Source organism: Mesoplodon densirostris, chromosome 9 (assembly GCF_025265405.1).
Source record: "Mesoplodon densirostris isolate mMesDen1 chromosome 9, mMesDen1 primary haplotype, whole genome shotgun sequence".
Classification (NCBI taxonomy): Eukaryota; Metazoa; Chordata; class Mammalia; order Artiodactyla; family Ziphiidae; genus Mesoplodon; species Mesoplodon densirostris.
Window position 1 is genome coordinate 55,236,122 of NC_082669.1, and position 14,295 is coordinate 55,250,416.

At 34.9% G+C, this 14,295-nt stretch overlaps 1 protein-coding gene across 2 annotated transcripts in view; it reads left to right on the forward strand.

The window, feature by feature from the left end:
- The window catches only part of SGCE (sarcoglycan epsilon), a 69,589-nt gene that overhangs the window by 25,064 nt on the left and 30,230 nt on the right, over positions 1 to 14,295 (forward strand). For both annotated transcript variants that reach the window (XM_060107900.1, XM_060107901.1), the window contains 4 exons: positions 1,113 to 1,235; positions 3,073 to 3,230; positions 9,410 to 9,482; positions 13,733 to 13,931. In XM_060107900.1, coding sequence (XP_059963883.1) covers positions 1,113 to 1,235; positions 3,073 to 3,230; positions 9,410 to 9,482; positions 13,733 to 13,931 — 553 coding nt within the window. The remainder of the gene's footprint in view (positions 1 to 1,112; positions 1,236 to 3,072; positions 3,231 to 9,409; positions 9,483 to 13,732; positions 13,932 to 14,295) is intronic.

Here is a 14,295-nt window from a genome sequence, read left to right on the forward strand (position 1 = left end):
AGATAAAGAAACATTTTTGTGGGAGTTCTATTTTTATGCTGAAAAATTCACTGTCAGGGATTTTGCCATCCAAGGGCTTTTAGTTAGTTGTGAGCCTGGGAGTGAGCAGCCTTGGGTTCTTAAGGTTAATTACTACATTTACAAATCCATCAGTGACTAAGAGAAAGAACTTGCCTGATAGGGTTTATCTGTTTAAAAATTGCAGCCAGTAGCCAAACAGGAAGATAGAAAACCAAAAGAGACTGTAGAGGTGACAAGGGTAATGGCAGTAATGTGTTGGTGGAGATGATGATACCAGAGGAAAAAACGATCAGTTGAAACTAATCAAACCAATTTGGTCATTTTATTGTACTCACATCATGTATCTTAAGTAACCAGTAAATCATGAAATCTGCCCCATTTCACTTAAAGAAATGATTTGCACTGAATTTTATGATGTAATTGTTATTGCTTATTTAGGAGGTAGCATAATAGACTAGATTGTATGTGTGAATTATTAAATGTCGAGATCAGGTAAAGTGGAATAAATCATTTCCAGGAAAGATGGGGGGGGGGGAATAATACTCAAAGAAAGAGTATCCAATGCATTTTTATAAGTATCAATCTATATGAAAGTCACCTTACATATATCAATGGTATTATGTAGTCTGATATGCTCTGTCTGGCAAACAGTTAATATGGTGGAGATTGTTACCATTTAGAAAAATAACTCTTTATATTTTGCTTTGAAAAAAGGAAAAAGAAAAAATATACTGCAGCAATTATATAGCTGGTCAGTTCTCATGATGTATTTTGTTGGTAATAATCGCCATAAAAATTACAAAAGAGATTTCATGGATGTCTTTATTATTTAATAATAATTTAAAATATTAAATATGCCTAATTCTGCTTACATAATATTTGAAACGTCTATAAACACAGCAAGTTGAGAGTTGTTCCATGTTTTGTCCTAAAACCACTCCCCTTTAAAACAAACTTCTTAACAATCTTGCATGTTGCTTCAGTTTTCTCAGAAATTTCTACATAGTGAAACCCTTCTTTACAGTGTAAGTGAATTTTCAAAAGCAGATCTCATTATTTGTCTGTCTCTTATCTTCCCTCTTTGTTTTCAGTGTACACTATTTTCTCCAAGGTGCACTCTGATCGGAATGTCTACCCATCTGCAGGTGTCCTCTTTGTTCATGTTTTGGAAAGAGAGTATTTTAAGGGGGAATTTCCACCTTACCCAAAACCTGGTATGTTCTGGTGGGGAAAAAAGTGGTTAATTTACTAAATTTTTCTTTTTGTTCAATGTGCATAATCTAGATGATATATGATCAGGTATTACTGACATTACTTGACATGGTCTGGATATGTGATAAATTGATTGTTGTAGAATATTTCCCATTTTATGATTAGAAATTTAATTACCGAAGGAAATAACTCATTTTTGAAATTTAAAGAAAAGTGTATTTCTGATTTCCTAGTCTTGAATTTTGTGCTTCTGACAAGTCATCTACCTGTATTCTCAGAGAAATAATTATAGATATACAATTACAATTTTACACATTAAGACTTAGAGTCTTATAGAGTACATTGATTTTTGGAAAACTATACATATGTTGTAGAAGAGAATGAAATATGGTATTAAGAAAGAGTTCTCAAAAAAACTTTTACAATATGAGATAATTTTATATAACTTCATAATCATATAATGGAGATTAATTTTTCTTCAAAGTAATACCAGTTACAAAGTTCTATTTAATTTACTATCAGTTTAAATTATGTTATGTTGGATTGTCACAAATGCCATCAAATTAACGAAGATACAGAAAGAATAGCAAGAGAAAATACATTGTTATTATGACTCTTAAGTAACAAATAAAAATGAATTTCTGAAAATTCCAGCATTAGAATTAATATAAATATTATTTTTGTGGATTATATGATGAATAGCATACCTGAAAACACTCATAAAATATAGTTAAGCATGTTCTCACCAGCATTCAAGAAACAAGGCAGTCTTTTCATCAATTACTTAAAAAATGTGTTCTCATGAGGGGCATTCTATTTTTGCAAAACTATATAGCTAAACCTTGTGAGCAGCAGCTTCAACATTGGAGAAGAAAATGTAGTTAAGAGGGCTTCCCTGGTGGCGCAGTGGTTGAGAGTCCGCCTGCTGATGCAGGGGACACGGGTTCATGCCCCGGTCCGGGAAGATCCCACATGCCACGGAGCGGCTAGGCCCGTGAGCCATGGCCGCTGAGCCTGCGTGTCCGGAGCCTGTGCTCCACAACGGGAGAGGCCACAACAGTGAGAGGCCCACGTAACGCAAAAAAAAAAAATGTAGTTAAGAGCATAGTTTCTGGAGTCAGCCAAGAGTAAATTCTAGTTTCACCACTTAATATGACCATGAAGAATTAACATGGAAAATTACATATTTCATCAATAAAATTAGGGCTAATAAGAGTACTACTTTCATTGGTATGTTTGAAAATCAGATGAAATAGTGCCTGTAGAGGCCAGGCACATGCTAATAAAATGACACCATTATTATTTATTATTAATAAATGTCATGTTATTGCAGTTCTTTTGGATTTGGATTTTTTCAACTCATCCTCCGTTGTTTTTAAATTACATTATTTTTGTCTTGATGACACTATTATAATTTTGAGATATCCCTTAAGATGAGTTTGATAGTGCTCAGAGTTTCATGAAAGGAAGGTTTCTCAGAAGAATGAATACATCAACATGATTAGGGTATTTTCCTGAAAGATAGTTGTCTCATTGGTAGAACTTTTCCACTGCTGTGTGACCTCCTCCCCCCAAAAAAGAAAAGGAAATTTACCCCCAAATTGTATGAATATGCTTTCTTTGTTAAATCAGATTTCTAGACTAACTAAACAACCAAAAGGATTTTTTTCTTGCATGAGGCCCTAATCTAAATTCCCAGATAGATTTTTTTTTTGGTGTGTATTTAATTTGCTACAAATGTTAAGAAAAAAATTTTAGACGGACATATTTTTATTGAAACAATCAAAGCAACATGTGAAAATAACTGTCTTATATCTTACTTCTGTGTTTCTTACCTAGGCGAGATTAGTAATGATCCCATAACATTTAACACAAATTTAATGGGTTACCCAGACCGGCCTGGATGGCTTCGATATATCCAAAGGACACCATATAGTGATGGAGTCCTATATGGGTCTCCAACGGCTGAAAATGTGGGGAAACCAACAATCATTGAGGTAATTTACTTAGAAAGAGCAAACTTATATTCTTGGTTTTTTTGTAATTTGAGTTTCAAATGTTGTAATTAAAATTACATGGCAGTGGTTTTCAGTATTTTATGCATGAAAACACACTAGGTAACATTTGGAAATGTACCATTCCTTTCTGTTCATCTACAGAGTTTCTTGTTTCAGCTTTTATGTAAAAAAGCGCCATCTAAATTAGTGAAAAAAATTAAAAGTTATTTAAAAGAAATAAATTACTGTGAATTCTATTTAAGAAAATGAACAAAAACTTAAAACACTTATTTTCTCCAAATTTTAATTTCAGATTTCATGTTCATTCAGTCATTAAGGAGACGTGTTTTGAGCCCCTACCGGGTGCTGAACATTATGATAGGTGTCGGTGGTAGAAAGATGAATAGTAGCTGTGCCCTGCCATGTCTTACAGTTCAGGGGTTGAAGCACTGAATGGAAACCCAAACTTAGCCAGCACTGACATAACTGTTATAATAAAAAGGTGCTGTTTGATGCAGAGTTATAAGAGGGTAAATAGAAATTCACTAAGTAGAAGGAAGGCTATTTTAGGCAGAAGATGCAGCACATCAAAATCTTGGAGGCATAAACATAACCACATAGTCTTAGAGAACTACAAGTGTGGCTAGAGGACAGGATGCACTCCAGAAGGCAAATGATGGGAACGGAGGTGTTGATGTTGGTAGGAGCAGATCTTTGAGGGCTCTGTAAGCCATGTGGATATGTTTGACCTTTACCTTGGGAGTGATGATGGTGCTATAATTAATCAGATTTTTACCAGTACCTAATATCATACCTGGAAGATATTAGAAATTGAAACAATAACAAAAACAATGATGACATCAAACCTTTAATGGGAATTAATTTTTTTTTAATGAATGGATATAAAAGCTAAAATTGTTTCACTCTTTACTATACCTAACAAAATCAGAATTATAATGGCAATTAATGGCAGGAGAGGCCTACTATAGTTTTATGCCTAGATGCCTCTAGGATCTTAAATTGGAATTTAACTCTTCAATTCCATAAAAGCTTACTGGTAGTGACCAGGGCACCAGCATAGGAACTGCTAGTGGAATTGCCAGGAGTTTGCATATGTCCTGCATGGCATGTTTTCTACCACCAAAAATTTGTAGAATTTCTGTAGATTCTCAGGAGATTACATGCTTTGCATTTTTCTCAAAAGTTTTAATCAGCTGTGGACTCTGGATATGCGCTGGCTGAGAGAAGGTGTTTCTTCACTTGAAATGAAGTTTGTATTAACATGACATTTCAGTGATTTCTATCTATAAATCTACTTTCTTAAGGCAATGTTGATATAAGATAGAAATATATGTAGATATAAGAAAGAAAGTTATTTGGAGTTATTGTCAAAATAATTTTAAAAATATTCAGTAAAGTTATAAAAAATATATATAAATGTAAGTCACCACCTTGCTAGATTAAAAAAGAAAAACACAATCACCTTGAAGATTCAGAGAAAGCATTTAATAAAATTCAACACCTATTCTTGATAAGAAAAAAATAACTCGTAGCAAACTAGGAATATAAGTGAACTTCCTTAACCTAATAGGTTATTTATCAAAAATAATAGCAAACATCATTTTTTAATGGGAAAACACTAGAGGAATTCCATTTAAATTCAGGAACAAAACAAGAATGACCCCCTGTATCACATCTATTACAGAATATATTAGAAGTCCTATCCAGTGCAGTAAAGAAAGAAAAATTTATAACTATTCGAAAGGAAGAAATGGAATAGTCAATGATATAAAGAGTCTATAGGCTATTAAAATCTTCAGAAAGCCTAACAGTAAGCTATGGGATCAATATAAAAAATTTAGTTATATTTATTCATTAAATAACAAGTACTGAGGAAAATACATGTTTTTAAAAGATACCATTTTTTTAGTAGCAGCAAAATTATAATGTACTTGGAATAAATCTAACAGAAGGTATGCAAGTTCTGTATGGGAAAATTATAAAACTTTGTTTATATTAAAAATGCCTATGTAAATGAAAAGATACTTCATTCAGGGATAGGAGCACTGAAAATCATGAAAGCATCACTTTCCCCCTAATTGATCTATAGATTCAATGCAGTTCCAATAAAAGAATCTCAGTAGGTTATTTCATGGAACTTGGCAACTAATTCTAAAATTTATAAAGAAGATAATAAAGCAAAATCAAGACATGCTTAGAGAAGAATAAAAAGGGGAAAGATTTCTTTCCTTTCCAGATAGCAAAATTTATTGTAACTATGTAGTAATCAATCATAAGTTTGTATTGATACAGGGGTAGACAAATTAACCAATGAATAAAATAGGGAGCCCAGAGACAGATCCATCTACATAAAGAACAATGATATATGTCTAAAGAGATGGTGCCAAAGATCACAGATTAGGGAAAAGGAGGTCAGTTTATTGATTGGTGCTCAGCATATGGCAAACATAAAATTAGATTCTTGCTTTACAGGAAATACAAAACTCATGTCTAGGTAGATTAAGGATTTAGCAAAAATTTTAACTATTATATAAAACTGTAGAGGAGTATCTTTCTGAGTTTGGGGGAGGGAAAGATATCTTGAATAACACCTAAATTTTTTTATTTAAGAGAAAAGATTGATAAATTTTACCATGTTAAACTTGTGAACTTCTGTTCAAAAGAAAACATTAAAGAAAAGACAACCCACAAGCTGGAAGATGATATTTTAAATATATATAGCTGACTAATGATAAGTATGTAAAATATAAAAAAGGACTCCTGCAATTTCAATAAGAAAAAGACATGAACAGACATTTCACCAAAGAGGAGACATCAATGCCATTTAAGTAAAGAAACTTACTCTCCTCAGTAAGGAGGAATATTCAAATTAAAACCGCAGTGAGAATTTTATCCTCAGTAAAGGTCATTGCAGTGGATTTGGGTTGGAAAATGGAATATTTCACATAGCTGAGTATCACTGTACCCTATGATCTAGCAGTCCCACTTCCAGATATGCACTTAAACAGTTGCATGGAATTCCCTTATGGTCCAGTGGTTAAGACTTGGTGCTTTCACTGCTGTGACCCGGGTTCAGTCCCTGGTCAGGGAACTAGGATCCTGCAAGCCACGCAGCATGGCCAAAAAAAAAAAAAGAAAAAGAAAAACACTTGCAAATGTCCACCCAAAGGCATGCACAGTCATGTTCACTGAGCAATGTTTGTATAGGAAAACACTGGAAACCCACAAACCAATTGAGATCTAGAAGTCCAGCAGCAAGAGAATAGATAAATTGTGGAGTATTCACACAGTGAACATTTACAGCAGCAATGAACTTAAGCTTGCCTGGCAACATGAATGAATGTTTTTAATGTAATGTTGAAAAAAACCAAACAAACCCCAGAAGACTGCATACAGTTTACTATTTTTATAGGCGCTCAAAAACCAGAAAAATGGACAATATATTTTAAGCATACATGTATGGATAATAAAACTATATTTAAAATGGATGGGATGATAAACACAAAATCCAAAATGGTTACTCTGGTTGGAGAGAGGCAAGAGGCTAGGGTAGGAGAGAAACATGTGTTGAACCAGGATTCACAGGGGTGCCTTATACCTTACTACCAACATACAATGTTATGAATATGTATCAAATAATATCTAAAAAGATGATGAGGGGGCTTCCCTGGTGGCGCAGTGGTTGAGAGTCCGCCTGCCGATGCAGGGGATACGGGTTCATGCCCCGGTCTGGGAAGATCCCACATGCCGCGGAGAGGCTGGGCCCGTGAGCCATGGCCGCTGGGCCTGTGCGTCCGGAGCCTGTGCTCCGCAATGGGGGAGGCCACAACAGTGAGAGGCCCGCGTACAGCAAAAAAAAAAAAAAAAAAAGATGATGAGGGCTTCCCTGCTGGCGCAGTGGTTGAGAATCTGCCTGTCAGTGCAGGGGACACGGGTTCGAGCCCTGGTCCAGGAAGATCCCACATGCCGTGGAGCAACTAAGCCTGTGCACCACAACTACTGAGCCCGAGCTCTAGAGCCCACGGCCACAACTACTGAAGCCCGTGCACCTAGAGCCCGTGCTCCACAACAAGAGAAGCCACCACAGTGAGAAGCCCGTGCACCACAACGAAGAGTAGCCCCCGCTTGCCACAAGTAGAGAAAGCCTAAGCGCAGCAACAAAGACCCAATGCAGCCAATAAATAAATAAATAAATAAATAAATAAAATTTTAAAAAAGATTATGAAAACTTAGCATATCTTTCATCTAACACAAGTATTGATTTATCTGTAAATAACTCATTTCTACATCCATATATAATAACATTTTCAGTGTTTAAAAATATTCTATTAATAATATAGTCAAAAGATTTTGCATATCTTAAACTAATATTTAATCATATACATCCACTAATTAATTTATTCAGTAGCTACTTATTAAGCATCTAAAATAGATCAGCCACTATTTTAGAAATAGGGGATCAGAAAGTGCACAAACATGCATACCTCTTTGCTATGAAGGGCTTCACATCATCATGATAAGTAGAATTCGATTGAGGATATTACAGTATTTAAATATCTCATTAGAAGTCATAGAAGAATTGCATTCTGTTACAGCTGTTAAAATTAAGCATTAAATATAAATTCAGGTAATAAAATTCTTCCTCTGGATTCATGAAAGGTTCTTCACTCTCTTGTGTAGCCTCTGATTTAAAAAAACCTATTAGAATTTATGAAATTTACAATAATGAAATTTGTGATAATTATGGGAAGGCTAGCCAGAAAAATATTGCTATTAATCTGAAAATGTTTAACCTTTTTTTCTGAGCATTAGCTTTGAGATATTATAACAAATAGTATCTAGTATTTTTTTTTCCACTGAGAATATTATTAAATTTTTTTGCAGGGTAAACTTTTAAAATCATGAGGATTCCCAAATGTTTTTGCATTTCTTCATTTGCTTGTGAACAATAATGCCTCGTTAATTTTAATGACTAGTCTTAATTTTAGTGTTCAATGTGAACCTAATTGATCATGTGTCCCAATAGAGAGCAGCAAAGAAGTCATTAAATCCAAAAGAAATTTGACAAATTGTGGAGAGATAAGTGCTTTTATCTTTGTGGAATAATACGCATTTCAGAATATGTACTTTGAAATATTGTTAACGGTTTGGAATTTTTTATCCCAAAATTCTGATTTTCACTGTTCTCTCAAATATTATTTCTGATGAGTGTAATGTATTTTATTTAAAGCTCATATGTGATGCTATTAAAATCTTCGATACTTGTTTTTAAATATGCAAGATATTTCTTTTCAGTTTGCGTCAGTTTTGTCTTTTTTGTCTCAGTGTCAACTACAGCTGAAGTTACTGCCAGAAGGCTAGTGCTGGGATGCTAAGACTTTTACACAATCATTTGGGGTTTTTTTGAGGTACTGCAGGCCTGTCTGAGTGATTTAATATCTGTTATAAAGTTAATTATTCCTTGATTTTTGAAGCCATATCCTGTTGTTGGCCTTTGCTTTGTTTGTTGTTTGCAGTGGCTGTTTCTGAATTGACTTTGATGTAAGTTCATTGGCTCTGCAAACATTTACTAATATTTGACTCTGTGAAGGGATTGATTTGTGTTTTTGAGCATTTGCCATCAGCTTCTCAGACTGTGATCCTTACTGCTCCACTCCCATTGTGAGATATGATTTCCAAAGGGTTCGTGACACTTCTTGACTGGTTGGTGTGCAGTTTAGTACTGAATGCAAACAAAACAGAGATGTGCTTGTTTTAAAGTGTACTTTCTGGTACGATCCTTAAGCTCCATTTAAAAGTACGCAGATATATTGTTTTGGCTTTTTTGAAATTTTAGAACAGCTCTGGTAAGTAATTCGTAATGGTTAATCCATTTACTAATGATGCATCTGCATTGCTACTGGCACTTAACAGTCTTCTATAAAAGGGTTTTTCTGATTTTAACTTGTTGTTTTAGCATGTTAAATAGACCTAATTATCTGTTTTCCCACAATATTGCTAAAAGCTCTGGATTCTTGTCCAGAAAAGGAATATTTTGTAAGTATATAAACAAATAATGAAAATGGAAAGAATGACAATTTGTTTTCATTTTGTCTTTAATGAATTTCGTTTTCCAAATAACATTTTACTTCTTTAATATGACTTTCTTTTTCTAATAGATAACTGCCTACAATAGGCGTACCTTTGAGACTGCAAGGCATAATTTGATAATTAATATAATGTCAGCAGAAGGTAGGTATGGAAAAATACGTTGCTGATTGTTTCCTTATTTGCAAGAAGTATTTCATTATATTTTATATGTATGTAAAACATAGTTAAGGATTTTAAAGCACCACATACTTACTATAACTAATGAAATAGTAAAATGTAGAAAACTAAGCAATATTTAATTCATTATAAAATATCATGATGTGTTTTGGTGCTGAAAACCTCAGGGTAGGGAACCAAATATAGAGGCCACTTATTTTCTCCAGGCCTTGGTTAAATCATCTGTAAAGTGAGACTAAGAATACTATTTCTCTCATAAGTCTGAGGTAAGAATGCCATCATTTAAGTCTCAAAATGTGCTTGACATAGGGCTGATCATAGAATGCATGATTGGTATTATTTTACTTTGAAACCTATCATCGGTGGTAGTCTGGTTGTATATGATGATAAAGAGCTGTTGATGGACAGAAATAAACCATAATTTGGGTCACAGTCTCCTTTCTGAATAGCTAATCATGCATCTGTAATTGCTGGAGTCCAACAACAATTTATTGTTACACATGCTTGAATTGTAAATGATGCCTAAGGATTTAGAAGGTTAGGGACACAGGAGAGAGTCCAAGAATTACATTCTCAAATATTCTGATCCTGTTTTGGCATTCAATGGGAGAAATACATACCACTAAACACTTTGTGGTTAAAGTTTATAAATCATGGGATACTATACCAGATATCATTTATGAGGGTGACAGGAGAAGAACTGATATAGCATTTTTCCCCCAAAAACAGTAAAACAGTTGTGCATCCTGGATAGGAAAATTCTTACTTCTATTTACTAGTACGATTGAAAACAAATAAGCAAACACAACACATTTTATCAGAGCCTACTAATTTTGAATTCATAATAATTCAGTAAAGGCTGACTTAAAAATTACCTTTACAGTATATGAAAGAAAGCAATTTCGATAGAATCGATAATGCAGTACATAACTGGGGAGAAGATTGCTGGAAGGTTTTGAAACCCTTAACATGAGTTTTTTCCCAGGCATTTTAGCTGTAATAATTGCAGACAACAAATGTGCTAGTTTAAAATTTAAAATGACCTTCATATATGAAAAGAAATTCCAAGTACCAGTTCCTTTGGCCTGGACAGAAGACTCTCTACCCACTTTTCCACTTCCCAAGGGCTTTTGGAAGGTATTCATGTTTGGATCAAGGAGATTTTTATTCTTGACTCCAATTGTAATTGGATACTTGCATCCAGTCCAAGCTGTCCTTCTAGAATTTGGAATACCTTTAATGAGCAGAATGGTTGCGAAGTTCCCTTTCTCCTTGGGAATCCATCAGTTTAGTTATATACTTCCATTGCAGTGGGCTTGGACCACTAACCTCACTATTATGCTCTCAGAGGGACTCAAAACCCTTTGTCAGGTATGGGAGCCCCTACAAACTGAAAGGTAGCCTGGTCTACAGTTTTGAATCTCCTCCTTCTCAAGTCTGGTCTCAGTCCTGTCAATACAGAGTACACAGGCATCTGTCAATACAGAGTACATGGGTCCACACACGTGTACTCAATACATAGTACACATGCGGGGACCCATGTTCAAGCAGATACTAATGTAAGACTGTTAGATGACTAAAGGATTGAAAGTTGGCATTAGGGGCTACTTATTTAAATCAGGGTTGAGGGAGCACGAGCACGTGGGTTTTGAAAGCCTCCTTTTACATAAGGGTCAGTGGCCCAAACTCTGAAAATCAGTGCACCAAATGGCAGGCATTTTTCCTTGCTTGTCTCGATGGAATGCATGTGGACACTAGGACGTACATCTTTGAGCATGGCCTGTACACATGCCGTTTCTCCCGGATAAGGTTAGGAAAGAAGTAACAAGGGTTGAATATCCGGATAACCATGCTCAGTGCAACTCCCTGCCCAGCAGTCTCCTGCTCTGGGAGACCTAATGGGAAATTAGTCATGTAGAATCATACAACATGGAGCTCAAGAAGAGTACATAGAGTGATTCTCTCTAAATTGGGTTTAGTGCCTCAGAGGCCTGCCACCAATCTGTTGGCCTACTGTTCCCTTGGCCTCTGTGATATCCAAATATAGCAGGCATGGGATTTCCCCAAAGTTAGAAAGCTACTGTGACTCATCTCTGGGAGCCCTGGCAGCAGCACTTGGCCGGGTAGACGGCAGGCAGCTGCACAGCCTGGAGCCTCAGAGGGCGTGGCAGCCGCAAGTCTCAGAAAGGAGCCACGGAGGGTCACATGGATTAGGGAAAGCCAAGTAACAGTTCTCCAAGGAGTAGCACTGATAATAAGGAAAAAGTTTTGCACGCTTTTTAAGAAAAATTTCACTGAATGAAATTAATAGATGAGAGACTTCTAGCATACCCAAAAACTATACTTGGTATTATTTATAAATATTATTTATTGCCAAGAAACTGTTCTTCATGACATTTTTCTGCATGACTGTTTCTCAGTATGGGGAAAAATGTAGCATGATTAAGCTCCTGTTTATCTGTATAAAACAGGAAATGTATCAGTATAAAACAGGAAACTTATCTACATAAAAGAGAATAAACATAGCATATTTTAGAAGATTGCAGATGGGCCATACATCAAACAAATCTAACAAAATCATAAGCAGAATAAATTACAGGGTAGGGGATGAGTAAAGAGCCTTCTGTGATTAGGGCTTTGAAAAACTTAGTCTTTAGGGAGAGACACCACACTCCAGAAAACTCTCCTGAAAACTCGAAAGCCAGAATATCTCCTTGACTTCATCTCTGGCATCAAATGTCCTTTAATATTAAAGAGGCTTGATAATAAATGAAGTCATCAAGGTTTCAGTTATTTATCGTATAATTTTAGTTTTTTGTTTATTAAATAAGAATGGAATAGTACATGGGATAAGAATAGTATAAGAAATAAGAACATATAGTACATGAGTTTTAATGAAATAAGTCAGAGGATATACATAATATAATTATTGTTGGGGACTTTAAATCCGTGTATAGTCCAGACGTACTTTTTTTCCTTTTTAAGTAAAGGGCAGAATCCAAGTAATTAACTTGTGCATATTATTGTAAGAATTGCTAAAGTTTACCATTTTCTCAGTTCTTACTCTATATTGGGAGCTCCATTGAGCACTTTATATATACAGTCTCTTTTAGCTTAGATAAAAATCATATGAGGTAAATTCAAATGATCAAAGATCAGCTTCCCTTTCTGAAAGTATGGAGAAAAATACAAGTACCTGCTTACCTTCTGCTTGTGAGTGTTAAATACGGTAATTCACCTCTTTCCCTTAGCTTGGCCTGCCTCGTAGTAAGTATTCAAAAAAAGTAGCCTTTATTCTTACAGAAATATTACTAAACAAAAAGAAAGCTATCCTTTGTCTTAACAGAACAACCGGAATACAGGAAATGATAGTTTGTAATTGAAGAGTAACATTTGAGAAGCTGAAATAAATTATATTTATTTAAAATTTCTTATATTGAGAGTCTGAATGGGACATTGGTTGGTTTAAAATATTCATTTTGGCATCTTTAGAGGGAAATTATTGATGAGACATTGGAGAGGGAAAAAGCTAACTAAATCTCTAACAATGTGAGATATGGAATTTCATGAGAAATTTAAAATATTATTTCTCTAGAATATTTAATTATGGAGTGATCCAAAGAATGAAATAGCTATGATTTCAAAGTTCTTATTGAAAATACAATCAATATTTATTTTAATAAAATGTGATGTTTTAGCATGCTCTAAAAAGAAAGGATGGTGCTATGTTCTTCAGCTTCCTCCTTTGTTCAAATGGGAAATAGCACTACGTAGGATTGTAATGATTAAACAATGTATTTGAAGATCTGTCAGCTTTAAAGCACTACAAGTACAAAATACTTTTCTAAGTTCTGGAAATGCTCCTTCTACATGGGTACATTGACAGGACAAGGAGGCTGGCACGTCACTGGCAAGTTAGCGACAGATTTGAGATTTGACATTTTTTTCTTTTCCTTTTTCTTTTTTTTCTCTAATTGTGAATTGCCCTGCTGTCCCTTAGATTTAATTGCATTGTAGATAAAATTCTGGGTCTAATGTACGTCATGCTTTTAGATATATCCTCTGTTATATAGAAAGCCTTTAAAGTCAGTAATAATGTCGTTCCCGAAAGCCAGGACTGTGACAGAAATCAACAAATCTCAAATGGTTCTTTTGTTTCCCTTTCAAAAGACTACTTCATTAAAGATATGCATACCCTTTTTCACCAAAATTAGACTTCCCGTTACCATATCAAGCAGAATTCTTCATTAAAAATATGAACGTAGAAGAAATGTTGGCCAGCGAGGTTCTCGGAGACTTTCTTGGGGCCGTGAAAAATGTGTGGCAGCCAGAGCGTCTGAACGCCATAAACATCACATCAGCTCTAGACAGGGGCGGCAGGGTTCCGCTTCCCATCAATGACATGAAGGAGGGGTAAGCAGACTTGCCTTAAGTATGGATTTTTAAATATGGTGATCTTATCAAACTTATTATAGATGGAAGATGGCCTATTGCATTTTTCTTTTTAATAAGAAATAGTTATTGTAAAGATATGAAAAAACTAGCAATTTTCTGTATTGACAAAGAGATTGCATTAATGGTTCTTTATATCTGATGTTCCAGGTCCTGTGAAATCTAATCGTAGATCAGGATCCACATCATAAATTACAGCACTAAGTCTTTTGTACCTTCCATAGAGAAGCTGTTTATTTAGGGTCCTGAATTTCAAAGGAAATTGATGCCCCAGTTATCAGCTGCAGGAGGATGCACAGACTGCTGTAACTTTATTCTAGGAAAC